General features: G+C 49.1%; 1 protein-coding gene and 1 long non-coding RNA gene across 6 annotated transcripts in view; one reads left to right on the top strand and one right to left on the bottom strand.

Moving 5' to 3' along the window:
* The window catches only part of LOC147584147 (uncharacterized), a 68,545-nt gene extending 59,524 nt beyond the window's left edge, over nt 1-9,021 (bottom strand). For all 3 annotated transcript variants that reach the window (XR_015249115.1, XR_015249121.1, XR_015249136.1), the window contains exons 1-2: nt 7,933-9,021; nt 5,484-5,679 (exon numbers count right to left, since the gene is read on the bottom strand). This is a non-coding gene — a long non-coding RNA (uncharacterized LOC147584147). The remainder of the gene's footprint in view (nt 1-5,483; nt 5,680-7,932) is intronic.
* Nucleotides 9,022-9,425: 404 nt separating this feature from the next.
* LARP1 (La ribonucleoprotein 1, translational regulator) overlaps nt 9,426-16,645 on the top strand; it is a 56,693-nt gene continuing 49,473 nt past the window's right edge. For all 3 annotated transcript variants that reach the window (XM_086700564.1, XM_086700622.1, XM_086700681.1), the window contains exon 1: nt 9,426-10,201. In XM_086700564.1, the coding sequence (XP_086556690.1) occupies nt 9,760-10,201 (442 nt within the window). In that variant the 5' untranslated portion in view covers nt 9,426-9,759. The remainder of the gene's footprint in view (nt 10,202-16,645) is intronic.

Raw genomic sequence — 16,645 nt, forward strand, 5'->3', positions numbered from 1 at the left:
CAGAGAGGGGGGAGTAGGGGGAGTAGGGGGTGGGCAGAGTCTCGAGCACATAGGGTCTTGTGGGCTGAGGTGACAGGTCTGGAGTTTATTCTTGTTGCAATACAAAGTCGCTGGAGGGTCTTTTGCAGGAGAGTGGCAGGCATGCCTTAACATTTCCTGCTTTTCTTGTTTGAAGGGCCCCCTGGGAGCCCCATCACCCTGGAGGCTGGCAGAAAATGCATCAGGCAGTGCTACTCACACAAAATGAGCCTGGCTCTCCCTTGTCTTTATCTAGGGATCATCTCTACGCACTTTACCCACATTAAGTAATTAGACCACTCACATTATTTGAGGTTCCCCCCTTCCTACCATGTGTCACAAATCTAGAAACTCAAGTGCTGTGTGACCCTGTGGGAATTGGCAAACCTCTCTGATCCAGTGACTGTCACTGGGACAGGCAGTCAGGAGGCTTCATCAGCTTGCCACAGCCTTTTCCCACCTCATTCCTGTGACCAGCACTCATCCTCTTTGTCATAGAGGTATGAAACATTAGAAACTGCTATCAAGACTGCTAGGATGGGAAGAAACTTCCAGGACCTTCAGACTTTTTTTTTTTTTTTTTTTTTTTTTTAACGGGAAAACTAAAGTCCAGAGAAGAAAAGGGACTTATCTAGGTTCCATAAGAAATAGCAGCAGGGCCAGACCTCTTCCTACATCCCTACATCTCCACCCCAGCAGAAAGGGAGTCAGTGTTTCTCAAAAGGGGTTCTCAGATTTGCTCTGTGTCACATGAGTTTGGGGAATGCTCTCCTTCTGAGAGATTTACCATGAATGCTAGAGGCCCCAAGACACCCCAGAGCAAAACATTTATTTAACATTGCTTAAGTAAGCCCAATGTTTTCCCAAATAGTTTGATGGCAGATTCCATCTTGGTGGATTATCTATTCACATTCTCGGGAATTTCCCTTGGGAACTGCCACCCGGAACAAAAAAAGCCCCTGTCTACAGACCCTGCCGTTATCATTATTATTCTTGCTATCATTATCATCGAGGGCAGGGGCCATCCTTCATACTCCATTCAGCTCATGTGATCACACCTCCCTCCAGGTGTCCTGCATGGTGCTGAGTACTCAGGGGTGATGACACAGATCAATTACTCAAAAACAGTGACAATGCGTATTGACTCTGGACCTCCTGAGTCGCATGGCCTGATCTGAGATAAGGGGCAGCTTATTTCTTTTCTCTTCTTGACCAAGGGAAAGGCCTGCGGAAGCCTTGGCAGGGAAACTCATAAACATCCCTGAAGGTCACCAAATGCTAAAGCAATCTGCCCCCCCACACCGTTTATACTGGACAAAGCCCATTCCCTAATTTTAAGCTTTAACTCAAGTACAGCCACCTCCAGGAAGGCTTCCCTGACTACTTCGTCCCTGTCCCTCTGGCCTGTGCTCCTCTCTGCCTCCCCTTTAGTTTCCAGAACTTGTCTATACCATGTGTTTAGTGACTGGCATTGTATCAGCCTGTGCAGGGATCTAAATAAGGGTAGTCGGCTGGTTGGCTGGGAGTCACAAACACCAGAGGAGGGGTTGGGCCTGAGGCTCACTAGCGTGTGCTGGGCCCATCTAATCACAATTAAATTCAATTAAAAAAAGAATACTGTGTGGGCCAAACAAAACATGCCTGTGGACTGAAATTGGCCAGAAGGCTGACAGCTTACAACAGCTAGAATATTATCTGGAGAAGGAAGGCATTGCATTTGGAATCTAGAGAAGTCCTGAAGCTGCCATCAATTAGCATCAGGACTCTGGATAAACACCTCATCTTTCTGAGGATTGGTTTCCTCATCTATAGATTAGACACTTGCTCTGATTTTTTTATGGGATTTTTGAGAATGATTCTCTTGATTCTATGCTACTATAATAATAGGGAGGGGCGCTTGGGTGGCGCAGTCGGTTAAGCGTCCGACTTCAGCCAGGTCACGATCTCGCGGTCCGTGAGTTCGAGCCCCGTGTCAGGCTCTGGGCTGATGGCTCAGAGCCTGGAGCCTGTTTCCGATTCTGTGTCTCCCTCTCTCTCTGCCCCTCCCCCGTTCATGCTCTGTCTCTCTCTGTCCCAAAAATAAATAAACGTTGAAAAAAAAAATTAAAAAAAAAATAATAGGGAACATTTGTTCAGTATGTACTCTTTGTGAGGTACTGTTCTAAGCACTTTGCATGTGTTAACTCACTTAATCCTCAGAATAACCCTAAAGGGGGGTGTTTTTTTCATCTCCAATTTACAGATGAGAAAACTGACACAGAGAGAGGTGAAGGAGGAACTTGCCTGAGGTTACAGGGCTGAAAGGTGGCAGAGCTGGGACTATAAAACTCTTTCACAGATGTTGGTTTATTTAATGTTCTCAAAAGCATAGTGAATTTTATCAGCTAACTATTTTCCTTTCACCATTTTATAGATGGAAACAATAAAGCTCAGAGAAGTGAAGTAACTTGCCTAACATCACGCAGCTAGAAAGTAGACAAACCTAAACTTGGACCTAATTCTTTTGACCTCAAACCCTTTACCTTTTTTCCCCTGTGCTATAGGCCAAGGACAGGCAAGTGGTGTGTGAACAGAACACCGTGCTGGTGTAGAGAATTTTGTTCCCTGGGGCGGAGACCATGTCTTGCCCTTTATTGTTTCCACTCTAGTCCCTAAGTCAGGGCCCTTCTCTTCTGGGAGCTCAGTACTTGTGACTAATTATGGTCATGTTGCCAGGAAAATTGCTGTCTGCCTTTGTTTTGGCTGCTAATTTCTACCTGCCTCCGTGAACCGAGATGTTTCCAGTCACTGGAATGATTGAACATGGTTACCTGAGTTTGTCTGACTGGTGTGGTGGGAGGTTTGCATTTCCAATGCGTGTGTATCTCCTGTGGGATGGTGGAGGGGTCTGGAATGAGAGGGTGTGACCTGGGTTCTCATCCTGATTCTGCTGTCCTGGGATCCTAGAGCATTTATCTGAACTTCTGTGAGGCTCAGGTCTTCAGCGGCCAATTGGAGACAATCACATCTGTCTTGTCTCCATGAAAGCCCTTTGGGAAATGCAGTGTGGCACAAACAGAAGATGGGCAGATGTGAGCAAACCATAGGTGCTCAATAGATGACACAACTAACTGTGTGAAGGGCATTTGCAAATGATGTGGGGACAGTGCTCATAATACAGTGTTAAGGCAGGGAAGCAAGAAATAAAACTGCTGAATTTGCAGTACTGCCTCAATTAGATAAAATATACATAGAGAAAAGACCAGAAGAAAATACACCAACACGTTGCCAGTGAGTGCCTCTGGGTTGTGGGCTTATATGCGCGTTTTGCTTTGTTAGACTTAAAATACTTTGTTTGCTAAAGTTAGCACATTTTATTTTCGCATTATATTTTATCATTTCAAAGTATATATATAATTTATATAATTATACTAAACATTTATTATCTACATTATATATTAAGTATACATGAAAGTTAGCACTTGGCCCTTGACAGTATCATTCTAGTTACTGAAACACTGATGTGATCAGGAGCGATCCTGCACTCATTCATTCATTCATTCATTCATCCATTCATTTGTCCAGAAAATACACTGAGGGCCTGCTGTGAAGGCACCACTGATGACTACAATAAGAAACACTAAGAACAATGGGATGCAATCCCTGCCTTCAAGAAACATAATCTAGATGGAAGATAAGACATACTTATAAGTAACCATAATTGAGGGCAGAAAGGAAATAAACAATACTATATGCTTTAGGGAAATTGCCACTAGGAGTTAAGACTGGGGAGAAATCAGGGTGCCTGGGTGGCTCAGTCAGTTGAGTGTCCGACTTCAGCTCAGGTCATGATCTCGTCGTTCATGAGTTTGAGCCCTGCGTCGGGCTCTGTGCTGACAGCTCAGAGCCTGGGGCCTGCTTCTGATGCTGTGTCTCAGTCTTTCTCTGTCCCTCCCTTGCTCATGTGGTCTCTCTTTCTCTCAAAATTAAATAAACATTAAAAAATTAAAAAAAAGAGTGGGGAGAAATCTATTCTAGTTCTGGAAATTAAATAAGATTTTGTGAAAAAGTTGGCATTTTGTGTTGAGCCTTGAAGGATAAGTAGAATTCTGGACAAATGGAAATGGAATGGCATTACTGGCAATAATAAAAGTAACGAAACGTAATGTTTACTTACTGCATACTATGTGCAAGCATTGTCCTATTAAATTATACACATTATCTCCTTTAAAAATCACCAGAGCTCTATGAGATAAGTAGTATTATCATCTCCAACGTACAGATGGGGAAACTGAGGCTTAGAGAGAAGTTAAATATTTGTTCAAAGTCAGCAGACGGTCAAGCTGGGATTCACACTCAGGACTTCACTATGAACAGGAATGTCACAGTGAAAGAATTTACATGAATTGAGGCAGGAAAGCGTGGGGGCCACAGGGTGTAAGACCAGGAGCTTCCCAAAAGCAGGGAATTTGTGTATCTTGCTCACTTCTCTATGTCCAGGGCCTAGGCAGTACCTGACACATTGTGGATGCTTAATAAATATTTGTGGAAGGAAAGAAACAGTGAGTGGTCCACTGCTGCTGGGGTATTGGGTGTGGTAGAGGCAGCAGGACAGGGAGGGGAGCGAATGGGAGTTGTTAAGCAGAGGCAGGGCTCGGTTCATGAAAGAGTCCAGAGAACTGGCTCAGGCAGTGTGGTAGGCTGCATCGAGGCGGGAGGCGGGGGACAATCAGTGGACAAGCTCATCATGAGACCATCTGAGGAGTGTAGGCATGCCAGGGAGGGGCGTGGGGCTGGGGGAAGGGGGAAGAATGGAGGAGAGAGAGGCTGAAGTGAGGCCTGTCTCTGCGTCCAAGTGGTGAATGTGTTGGAAGTTAAATTCTCTGTCAGACCTTCTTCATTACAAACCCATGCTCCTCTTTTACTAACCCCCTGGGGAGGCTTGGCTGCCTCTGAGCCTACTTCCTCATCTGTAAAATGGGAATAATCATACTTACACAAATTGTGTTGCTCTGGGGGCTAACGAGGTACTACGGGAACACACAGTACCCCCGCCATCCCACCTCAGTTAACTATTGCCGTTTGCATTTACTTCACAAGAAGAGATCTAGGCTGAGCCTCCTCCCATGAAGTGAAATAAATTTTGTGGCATGTGCCAAAAAACCCAAGAGTTCTCAGAGTTTGGAAAAACACTCCCCAGCTGGCACTGTTCGTATAGGCCAAGGCCCCTCCCTTGCTGACCCCACCCACTCCTCCACGTCTGCTTAGAGGCCTCCTGCCCAGGAGCCCCTGATATCAGAAGATAAGTTATACAGCCCAAGTTCTTTCAGAAACACAAGGTCCTTTGGAATATCAAACTGAAAGAGGAGAAAAACCGTACATCTATGTGTATTAAAATTTTTCATCCTAACACAGATAACTCAAGGAACCTCACCACCTTTTACCAATGCTTCCCCCAAAAGAATGAAGTTTCACGGAAACTGTACCTTTCTTCACCTTGATAAGCCAGAGAGGCAGGTATTATGCTTCCCATTTTGTGGAGAGAGAAATGGAAGCCCGGGAAGGCAAAGAGGCTGCCCAAAGTCATTCAACAAAGCCGGAGATGGTCTGCAGCTTATCAATCAGGTCTCTAGGCTATCTGTCCCTCATGTGGCCTCTTCTGTCTTCAGGAAGTTGTCAGCACTGGGAGCAAACAAGCACATAATTAAATACAAATAGGTATTTGGACCCACTTTATAATATTTATTTATTTATTTAAAAAAATTTTTTTAACGTTTATTTATTTTTGAGACAGGGAGAGACAGCATGAATGAGGGAGGGTCAGAGAGAGAGGGAGACACAGAATCTGAAACAGGCGGGGCTCGAACTCCCGGACCGTGAGATCATGACCTGAGCCGAAGTCGGATGCTTAACTGACTGAGCCACCTAGGCACCCCCATAATTTTTATTTTTTAAGTTTGATTTTCTCACTGTGTGTCTCTGTGTTTTTAAGCACATGGGGTGTTGAAGCCCTGGGTGCCACACAAGTTAGTTTGATTCTTGTCACTTTCTGCCCAAAGCAAATCTTGTCTTACCTCCTTTTTGGCCTGAGGTGAACTATTGCTTAATTACTTGCCCCTCTCCCCCCCATTAGAGTTTACTTTTGGGGGAAACAAGATTCCATATCTTTAGGATCTTCCCTAGGCTTATGTATTTGATGGGTTCTCCATAATTACTTGTGAATTTTGCAATGGAAGGAAGAGAGGCAGGCCTTACAGTGTGGTATGGGGGTAAGGATACGGTCTGGGAAGTTACACTGCCCTGAAAAAGGTCACTCTGATATTCAGCTGCTGCCTGTGACTCCAGACACCCACCTAACTTTCTTATTTTCTTTGATGAACTTCAGTCACCTTCATTTGTGATTGAAGATAACAGCTACCTGGCCTTGGCATGCCTGGCACATAGTAGGGACTCAATAATTATTTGTGGCCAGAATTAACACCTATCTCATTGCGTTATTGTGAGAATTAAGTGAGATAATGAATGTCAAGTATTTCTCATAGAACCTGGCATATAGTTGCTACTCAGTAAAAGTAACTACTAATTTTGGTCATTATTAACATTTAGAACTGAATATAGAATGCCACATTGGGTCAGGAATTTTTAAAAACTTGAATTCAGGGGCATCTAGGTGGCTTGGTCAGTTGAGTGTCCAACTCTTGATTTCGGCTCAGGTCATGGTCCCAGGGTCATGGATCGAGCCCCATAACAGGCTCCATGCTCAGCATGGAACCTGCTTAAGATGCTCTTTCTCCTTCTGCCCCTCTCTTGCTCACACACTCTCTCTAAAATTATTAAATTAAATTAAATTAAATTAAAATAAAATAAAAATAATAAAAACCTGAATTCAAATCCCAATTCCAACATTTTATGTAGAAAAGGCTACTGGACGTAGGATCAAGAAATTCAGGTGTGAGACCTGGTTCTGCCATGAACTAGCTGTGTGACCTTGCTTAAATAACTTCACTTCTCTGAACCTCTCTGCCCTCATCTGCAAAACAAGGAAATTGAGTAATCGTTGAGATTCCTTTTTCCAGCTCTAACAGCCTTAGTTTAAGATGTAGTCTTTTTATTTTGTCTCTGGCCCCAGTTCTCCCATTTGCAAAATGATGCACTGGTGTTTAGGAGCCCCTTTCTGGGGCAGAGCAGGCCCAGTGCATGCAGATCCCAGTGCCCCTCCAGCCTTCAAACAGCAGGCCTGGTGGTGCTTGTTCAGCTCAGACTGATGGCTGGGTACTGTGAATGGGATACTTGTGCACACAGTCCTGGTCCCCTCACAAGTTACATGGGGGCGCCTCTACCCTCCAACTCCAACTATAGGCACATAGAAAAGAATGACCAATGACCATAATGTCCCTTATTAACAAGGTTCAGAGAAGGTCTAGTGTGAATAACCTCTTCAGGAAATACCAGTTAAGTATGATAAAAAATAGTGCATTCCAGTGGCAAGGTACAATAATTTACCTTCCGATTAAGGGCATATATAATACAATTATGAAGAATCCTGCTCAAATTCATTGAGATTCCTGTGATCATTACCTTCCTTGGTACCTCTTTTGAAGCACCAGTCTCAGTCTCTATAATTTACAATGCACTTTGACTAACGTCTCATTTGACCCCTCACAGAAGCTGAGAGGGTAGAAGCAAGTTAGGCATAATTTTACCCCCATTTCACCACCAGGAAAGGGGTGCCCATGGAAGGTTGGAATGCTGACCAATGTGCAGAGGCTGAGTTGCAAGTTATGGAAGAGCTGGAACTAGACGTCAGATTATCCCCCAACAGCACCTCTCCCCAGTAGTCATGGTTACAACCAGCCTCGTCCCCTGGGGCAATTCCAAGAGGCTTTTCAATAAGCCTTTTCCCATATCCAGCAGGTCATGTATTCTAATCCTTGCCTTGGAGATGGCCAACATTCCAGGCTGTTATGTCTTGAGGTGGTGGGATCACAGCCAGTCAGAACCAGGAATTCTCCAAGTGAAGTGTGGGACCACCAGATGGGTAAGCATCCAAGGAGGTTTGTTAGACTTGCGGGTTTCAAGGTCCCATCCCAGACATATTCCATTCGAAAACATCTGGAATCTGCATTCAAGGTTTTCCCTCATCATCCATACTGAAGTAGCTGATCTAGTTTAACCAACCACTGTAGTAGTTATTGTCTTCATAGAAAGGAAACAAGCATTTATCACTGTTCATTGTCTTTCTCCACCTCGGAGTGTAAATTCCAGGATAGAGACCTTGTTCGCCTGATTGCCAAACTCCCTTTCCTAGAACCCTTCAGGCTCTCACAGTACGAGGTTAGTAAATATTTATTGAATGTGCATTGAAGTTTGAAATCACTGTCATTTACCACTGGTTCGTTTTACAATAGAGAAACTGAGGTCCACTGAGGAAATGACTGCTGCAGAGTTGGTAAGGGGCAGGGCCAGGGCCAGAATAAAATCTCAGGTATCTGAGTCCCTATCACGTTGGTTCAACTCCGCCCTAAGCAATTCTTTAGAAAAAAAACATTTCCTGCCCATGAATATTCGGTTTCGGGGGCCTGGCCAGGTTTTGGGGGCCTGGCCAGGTTGGGGGTTGGTAATTCCGTTCCCACTTCGTCGGCACTCTTGTCCCCGTGGGTTAAGGGCCTGCCTTCGGGGCCGGGCGTCGAACCGAACTCCGGGACTCCGGGCAGTGTCCTGGCCGTCCGGGGCCGCGGGGAGGAGCCCAGTACGGCCCGGAGAGGTGAGGGCGACTCGCCCAAGGTCACCCGGGCGGGCCCGGAGGGGCCAGGCCCGCGGGGCGCCAGGGAGCTGGCGGCGTCGGCGCGTCCTCGAAGTGGATGGGCACCCCTCTCCTTCACTCTGTAAATCCGGCATGACGTTAATGGCTCCTTCTCCCGAATTCGGTGCACTTAGCCTAAAGAGCGCGAGCAGGCCGGGTCGGCCGCGTGGCCCGTTCCCATGTGCTCCACCTGCGAACGCTCTGACGTGCTGGCCCTTTAAGACACCTCCCCCTCTTCCCCCACCCACCTCTCCTGCCCCCCTCAATGCCCTCCCTCCCGAATTGCATCAGGCACGTGCTCGCCCCCGTCCGGTCGGAGCACCCCTCACCCCCCAGCCCGGGAGGTGCTCCGAGGAGTCAGAGGCTAGGGGCGGGGTGAGGGGCGGGGCCGCGAGGCTGTGCGCGCGCGCTCCCGCTGCCTTCGCCCGCCCGCCCGTCGCCGAGGGCCGGCCTCGGCGGGCGCGTCCCCGCGGCGCCGTCCCCTCCCCTCGCCCGCCGCGTCGCGAGGCGCGCGCCCGCCCGCCGCCTGCCGCGGATCGCGTGGTCGCCTCGGCTCGCCGCGCCTCTCCCCCGTCCGTCCATATTGCTGCAGCCCCCGAGCCGGGAAGCCCGGGCCGCCCCGGCGGCGGGGGGGAGGGAGGGACGGGACGAGAAGCCTGCCGGGCTCGGGGTGGGGGCGCCCTGCGAGGAACGGGCGGGGGGGGACGCGCGCCGAGGAGGCCTGGACCGCAGAGTGGGGGGCCTTCCTCCCCCCCCCGCCCCGCCAGTGGGCCTCGGATCTACGGCGGCTGCATCCGACCGCGAGGGGGGCCGCGCCTAGCGTGAACCCCGACCCTTCTCCGCAGGGACTGGGGCCCAGCGCCCCGGAGGAAGGCGTCGCGGGTGCCCTGAAAGCCAAGTTCGAGGCGGGGGAGGCAGCCTCGGGCGCGCCCGGCTTCTCCGGGGGGGCGGGCGCGCAGATGGCCACTCAGGTGGAGCCGCTGCTGCCGGGGGGCGCCACGCTCTTGCAGGCCGAAGAGCACGGGGGTCTAGTGAGGAAGAAGCCGCCGCCGCCGCCGCCCGAGGGCAAGGGCGAACCCGGGGCGAACGACGTCGGCGGGGGGGAGCCGGACGGCGGCGCCCGGAGATCTCGGCCGCCCTGCGCCAAGCCACACAAGGAGGGCACCGGGCAGCTGGAGCGCGAGAGCCCGCGGCCGCCGCAGCCACCCGGCGCCGAGGGCCTGGCCGTCAGCGACGGGGAGGAGGGCGGCGGCGGCGAGCCGGGAGCAGGCGGAGGAGCGGTCGGAGCCGCGGGCGCAGGGCGCCGTGACTTCGTGGAGGCCCCTCCGCCCAAGGTGAACCCGTGGACTAAGAACGCGCTGCCGCCGGTCCTGGCCACGGTGAACGGACAGTCCCCTCCAGGTGGGTCTCCCTGTTTGCTATCCTGGGTCCAGGGACCTCTTCCGGGGACTTGGGCGTCCCCTCCCCCAGCGGCCTTTAGGGCCCGGGGGTCCGCCACTGGTAGTGGTGACTCGGGATTTTTTTTTTTAATTGCCTCTTGGGTCGCCGTGCCCTCCTTCCCGACATACTCGGGAAGCTGCCCCTGCCGGAGGGCCCAGCCCTCGGGAGCCCGCGGCCACCGCCTGGGCCTCAGCGGTTAGTGGGCAACGGCGTGGTCCGGGCCTACCTCGCCAGGAGAGGGTGGGCGCTGGTTTCGGTGAAAAGGGCCCACCTACTCCCCTCCCTCCGCGTGTTGGGTGTCGAGGACCGTTTCTAGCCTAACCCCTTCTTGGGAAGCCCCTTTTCCCACCCCGCCCCATGCTCCCCGTTTTGGTAGCGTTGCGATCGTCCCCATGTTGTAAATGTTTAATGAGCATATGTCATGGGCAGCGAAGCGCCGGGTGATGAGTTGATACCGACCACACGGATTCGGGATTTAAAAGTTAACAAGTTTTGTTCTCTGGTAGACGATTATAGGCGGTAGAATCGCCATTGGTGACGGGTTGAGGGGTCGGTTACGGGGAGAATGATGAGAAGAGGAAACCCAACGTGTCATTGAATTCGGTGGTTTCCCTTCCCGATCCCGGGGACCTTCCGCCTCGAGAGGGAGCCGGATGGCGAGTGTGCGGGGATCCAGTTAGGGGCTGGCGGAAAATGTGAGGCGAGGAAAGGGGCATGCGGCGACACGAGGGGCGTGTGGCGACGGGGGAGGGAGTGGCCGGGCTGGGCGGGCGGGTGACAGTTGGGCGCCATGCGCCGCCGGCCCGCGGACTGCTCGCGGCCCCTGGGCCTGTGCGTTCGGCGCCCGCCGCCTCGCTGGGGGTGGAAGGCGGGTGCGGGCCGGCGGCGCGGCGCGGCCCGGACTGTGCGTGTGCGCGAGTGTGAGTGCGCGGCCCCCCTTCCCGGCATTCCTCCGCAGCCGGGACAACGTGGTGCCTCCCCGCGCGGGGAGCGGCATGTGACTGCCGGCCGGCGCTCCCCGCGCCCTCCCTCTCCCCGCTCGGATTTTCGGTCCTAAGGACCCGGCCACTTGGGAGATCCCGGCGGAGCCGTGTCAGCGTGGGGAGGGGGGACGGGGAGGCGGTGCAGAATTTGGAGGCTCGTCTGGGCCTCCCTTTGCCGAGACTCATCGTCGGCTTGGGTGGGGGGCGCGCCCTACCGCCTCCCTTTGCCGGCGCATAGAGAGGCACAGCGGATCTGTTTTGGGTCCTGTTGAAGTGGACCAGTGTCCAAACCCGCTTGTAGTATAATGACGGCCTGTGGCCGTAGCGTTACTGCTTTTTCAGTGTTCCTCTTCTGTAGTCGCTGGTTGAAGCTGACTGGTTTAAACCATCAAAATGGGGAAAGTTGAAGAAGGAGATTAATGCCTTCACATTCAAGGGATTAGAATCACCCTTAGTCCTAGGGAAACCAGAACAGCCAATTCTGAAAATGTCATGTTGCAATTTTATTTCTTTTAAGGTTGCTTCATTTGGAGGAGGGGACATTTGAGGTTTACTAATAGTACCTCAAACTGTGTTCTCTTCCTTCTGCCCTCTCCCCTTCCCCCCTTTCCCTTCCAGAACCCTCTTATGCAAAGGGCAGTGCTGAAACCTCCCATTTTCTTGCATATCCCTCCCGATCCACCCACAGTGGGAGGGAAGGCAACTTTTAAGACAGTCTTTGGTCCTTCCCCCCTCTTTAAACTCAAAGGGGTATAATCATCCCCAGGAGAGAGCACTCTTCAGAAGTTTAAATGGGGCTACTCACCCTGGCTGCTGCTGCTTAGCTAATGGTGAACCTGCCTTGTGGGTTTTAAATCAGCCATGACATCAGGTGGTATTGGGTGCCTGAGCTGGCATTTTGTGCAAGTGCAGGGGCCCTTGATAGGGTGCGTCACTGGGGTTATTGATCGTGGGAAGAAGACAGCTTGGCTGGCATCTTGCCTTTCCTTGGAGTGGAGAAGCCAACTTGCTTTAAGTGCCCAAAGCAAAATTCTGAGTCTGGGAGTTTTGTTCTGTTCTTGTTTTTCTGGAATCATAAGGCAAGAAAGTGTTTTGTCTACTCATCCGTTTTTGAACCTTTGGACTAGTCTTTGACAGACTAACTCTCAATTAATTCAGTAGCTTCTCTGTTGTTAGGGCTTGGGTGCTTTTTGAGGGAGAATTTTGTGACTGAATTGTCTGATAAGGTTAGATGGTGGCCCTTTCTTTGGAGTCCACATGGATTGCTAAGGCCATTTTTTCAGCCCTGATATTATTTGCAGCTTGGACAGGTTTAAATGTGACACCAGTGCACAGTGTGGTCTTGGGAAATTGTGTGTTCTGTGATGCATATGTTTTTGGGAGTCTACAGAAATGAGTGCCTCATAAGCAAAGCTAAAAGCTTCCAAAGCTTGCTGCAAATGCCTATTTTTAGCCCTCCTTTTGGCTCAGATGCTAGTGTTTTAGTTCTTTAAGGAACACATGCAGTAACTAGTAATAAAAGATGTTTTTCAATATCCCCCTTTCTTGTGCTGTTTTCTATTCTGGTTTAAGCTTCCACATCTTACATTTGTAGTTTTCAAGTCAGGATTTGCATTTTGGCTCTTTGTATTTCCTTCCCCTAGAATATTTTGAAGTCGTTTAAAATTTTTTCCTTCTAGCCACAACTCAGTTTTGAGTATGAGAGAAGCAGGATGGGAAATGATACATGCATAGCAAAGGTTCTGGGGTTAAAACTGCATTGGCTCAAATGTCAGCTCTACCACTTGGTAGTTGTGCCTCCTTGGCAAGTTGCTTAGCCATTATGTGTCTGAGCTCCATTTGTATAAGAGGGATTAAATTATGATTTATTTGCTTCCTGGGGTTGTGATCATTCACTGTAGTGGTAGCCCAGTGCCTGGGAGACTGGGAGACTATGGGGCTTTCCAGGACTTTTTCTGGGTCTCCGTTTTTTCCACCTGTAAGATAAGGGCAGTGGACAATGCAGTACTTTCCTTTTCTGGTATTGTGTCACTAGTCTGTGAAATACATGGGACCCATCTCCTTAAAATGGAGTTTTGCTTATCCGCAGACACAAAGGGCATATTATGGATAATCTTAAAGGTTGCTGACCCAAAGAATTGGCTCTTTTTGCTCTGGAATGTGGTATGATGCATGTTTTAAAAATAAATTTTAATTTGTTTATTTGCCTTTCATTAAAAGCTACCTTTGGGAGAGTGCCCATGTGCTCTCGGGGCAGTGGGGAGAGGCTATAACTGAACTAAAAGTTTGCTGTGGCTAATGCATGTGCAGTGGGTTGAGACTTGAACGTGGTCATCACCACAAGCTTCTACCCGCCCCAGCAGGGGGAATCAGTGGGTTGGTTGTGTGGCACCTTCATCTCCATGTCATAAGAAAATTAAGCAGTGCTGTGGTCTTTTTCTTGACTGTAAAGGAAAGCCTAGGCAGAGTCTCAGCCTTGAGTATTTATGTTCTGGGCATCACTTTTTTGTGTGTGTTCCTTTGAAGTGCAGCTAACTGATGGCACAAAATAAAGAAGACACAATCCCAGCTAACCCAGGGCAACCCCAGGGATTCTGTACCCCACCGAGCTGGCCCCAAATAAACCTCTACTCTCTTTCTTTACTTTTCTTCCTAGGTTTAGGCCCTTTCCCAGATCCCTCCTAGTTGCACTAGGGTGGGGCATCTCTGTGGATCTGGAGTATCAGTTTTCAGCATAGCATCAGAGCTCCTCCAGACCTTGGCCTCTTCTCTCCCCACCTTGAGAAGTGGACTGGGAGGAAGCACGAGCTCTCTCTGCCTTGGAATCATACAGTCTGCAATTTTGAATCCCAGCTTTACCTGTTTTGCTGCAGCTGCTGCTGTTTTTTTTAATTGAGGTATAATGGACATATTGGTTTCCAGTATGCAACATCATGATTTGATATTTGTATATATTGAGCTTTGCCTCTAACTTGCTGTGCAATCTTGGGTGAATTACTCAGCCTCTCTGAGCCACTATTTTCTCATTCTCAAAATGAGAATATTGATAATTAACTATTTCAAAGAGTTTTGAGAATTAAGGAAGATAACGTTTATAAAGCCAGGCACATAAAGTATGATGCCAGGCACAGACCATCTAATAAGTGTTGCCTATCCAGTAACTGCTATTTAATACTTTTTATAATAAGTGATGACCATTATTAAGCATGCTTGTTCCACTTCTGATTCTGCTGGTGACCAGCCTTGTGGATACCAGCCACCCCCATGCTTTCTCTGCCTCTGTTTCTTCATCTAAAAATGAAGGAATCTGATTAGGTCTAAATGTCTTCACAGTATTTTTAGTATCATAAAAACTTTCTTTCAAGAAATCCTTTCTCATGAAAGAAAGAAACCAAAAGAGAGCTTTTTGTATGTGTACGTGTATGTCTGTCGTGGTGGTTAAGAACTCCAGTTTTGAATCCAAGTCCTGAGAGGGCTAGACTCTTCTGGCTTCACGAACCTCGGTGGATCACTTGGGGTGCATATCAGACATTGCGGAGCAAGCAGACGTTATGTGCCTTGTAGTACCCTATTAGGAAGCACACAGCACTGCTTATGAAAATCTCCCCCCACCAAAGAACTGAACCCAACCCAATAAAACCGTAGATGTGTAGATGTAGAGGAACAGATTGACCATGAGGTAGCAGTTATCTAATTTTTGAACGTGAGCGATTCTACAGGACAAACAACCAATAAATGACATTTTTTAAAAAGGGAACTGTTAACAGACAAAAAGACTTGAGACATCAGTCAGATGCATTGTGTGGATTCTGATTTGAAACAGTTTCAAGAAGATACTTTGGTGACAACTGAGGAAATCTGATCACTTTAGATGACTATTAAGGAATTACTGGTCAGGGGTGATGAGTTCCATAACTGTTTATATTGTGCACCCTTGGCTAAGAACTGCTAGGTTAGCCTCCATAAATGAGGGCTTAAAGCTGTTTTCCTGCAGTTCAAATTTCTTTCTCTTCTAAAGAAAGCACACAGTTAGGACCCTCTGAAGGGGAGGTAGGGGGTGGGGAGTTGAGTTGTATACTTCTCTGGGCAGTGAGTGCCTGCCTGGGGAAGGAGACCTTTCCCTGGTCAGGCTAGGGTTGGTCTCTGCAGTCTGACCCCTAGATCTCCTGAGGGGTGGAGTCTCTTGGCTGACCCACCCACTGACTGCTGTGGGACCTAGGCTAGAGTAAGCATTTTAGAGCTGTTACTCAGCACTCACTCCCTCCCAAAGGGAGGCCGGCAGGGAGAGGAGGAGGAGCGGGCCTGAAACCACAAAAACCTCTTTAAAATGGAGAGCTCGGCAGATGGGAGTGCCCCTGTTTGCAAAATCCAAGACAAGCTCACAAAGTGGGTAATTAGGGTGCTGGGGCCTCAAGAGGGCTTACAGGTGCCTCAGTCTGGGCTCACAAACACCCCTGGCTAGTCCAGAGTTACCTGACAGAGTGGTCAGGAGAGAGGATGGCCTTACCTTGCTGGGGGTTCATGAAAGGAAGTAAGTTTTGACACCTGGCTAATGAAAGCATAGGAAAGAGCCAGGTGAAGGAGCAGAGGGAGAGGTGATTTAAATCTGAATAGGGGCAGAGTCCCTGTGTCTTCTCTCACTTGGTGACCTTAGCTTGCCTAACCTCTGTTTTTCTTACACACAGAATGGGACTAATCTCTGTACTGAGGTTGTTTCGAGGATCAAATTAATACAAGTATGGGGTAGCCTCATTTATTAGATAAAATGTCCCACACAGGTGTAAGTGATTTATGTTCCAGAAGATGCATTCCAAAGCCAGATACGTGTACAGTGGTTTCAGTGACCTCATCTGAGGAGTTATTCGTGACTTTACTAACTGAGTATGGATAATCAGGAGGTAGCTTAATTTTCAGGTAACACTATTTGCAGAAGTTACCAGGGCCATTTGGCCGACTTGTGGCAGATAGCCTAGGGTGTCTCCCTGAGGGATTTTCTGAGAATTCCAGGGACGTTCTTGACTTGTTACCTTTCTGTTGGCTGTACCTCTGGACTGGCAAAGCTGTAGGTATAGGTGTGAGGAGCGTGGGTCTTTATTGATGAATTTTGTAAAGCCAGCCATCTAAATCTGTCACATGCAGTGAGGGGCTTCTCCATCTCAGTATGAGGTACTGTTAGTAAACCCAGATGAGCCCCTCCATCAGAGGTCCTGTTTATAGGGCACTTTGTAATAACCCTCCGTACTTGTGGTAACCACCTTACCCTCCAGACATGCATTCCAGTAATTCAAGGTAGGCTTTTCTCTTCTGTACTTGAAAATGAAGTTGCAACCCTCTCAGAGGAACTGAAGTCCCCCCATAGCCAGGAACCTTCTGGATGAATGGTCCACCTGGGCTCTGTATGGTTTTTGCTCTCCTTTTCACC

This window comes from Puma concolor, chromosome A1, assembly GCF_028749965.1.
Source record: "Puma concolor isolate L17-30 chromosome A1, mPumCon1.1.hap2, whole genome shotgun sequence".
NCBI classification, from domain to species: domain Eukaryota; kingdom Metazoa; phylum Chordata; class Mammalia; order Carnivora; family Felidae; genus Puma; species Puma concolor.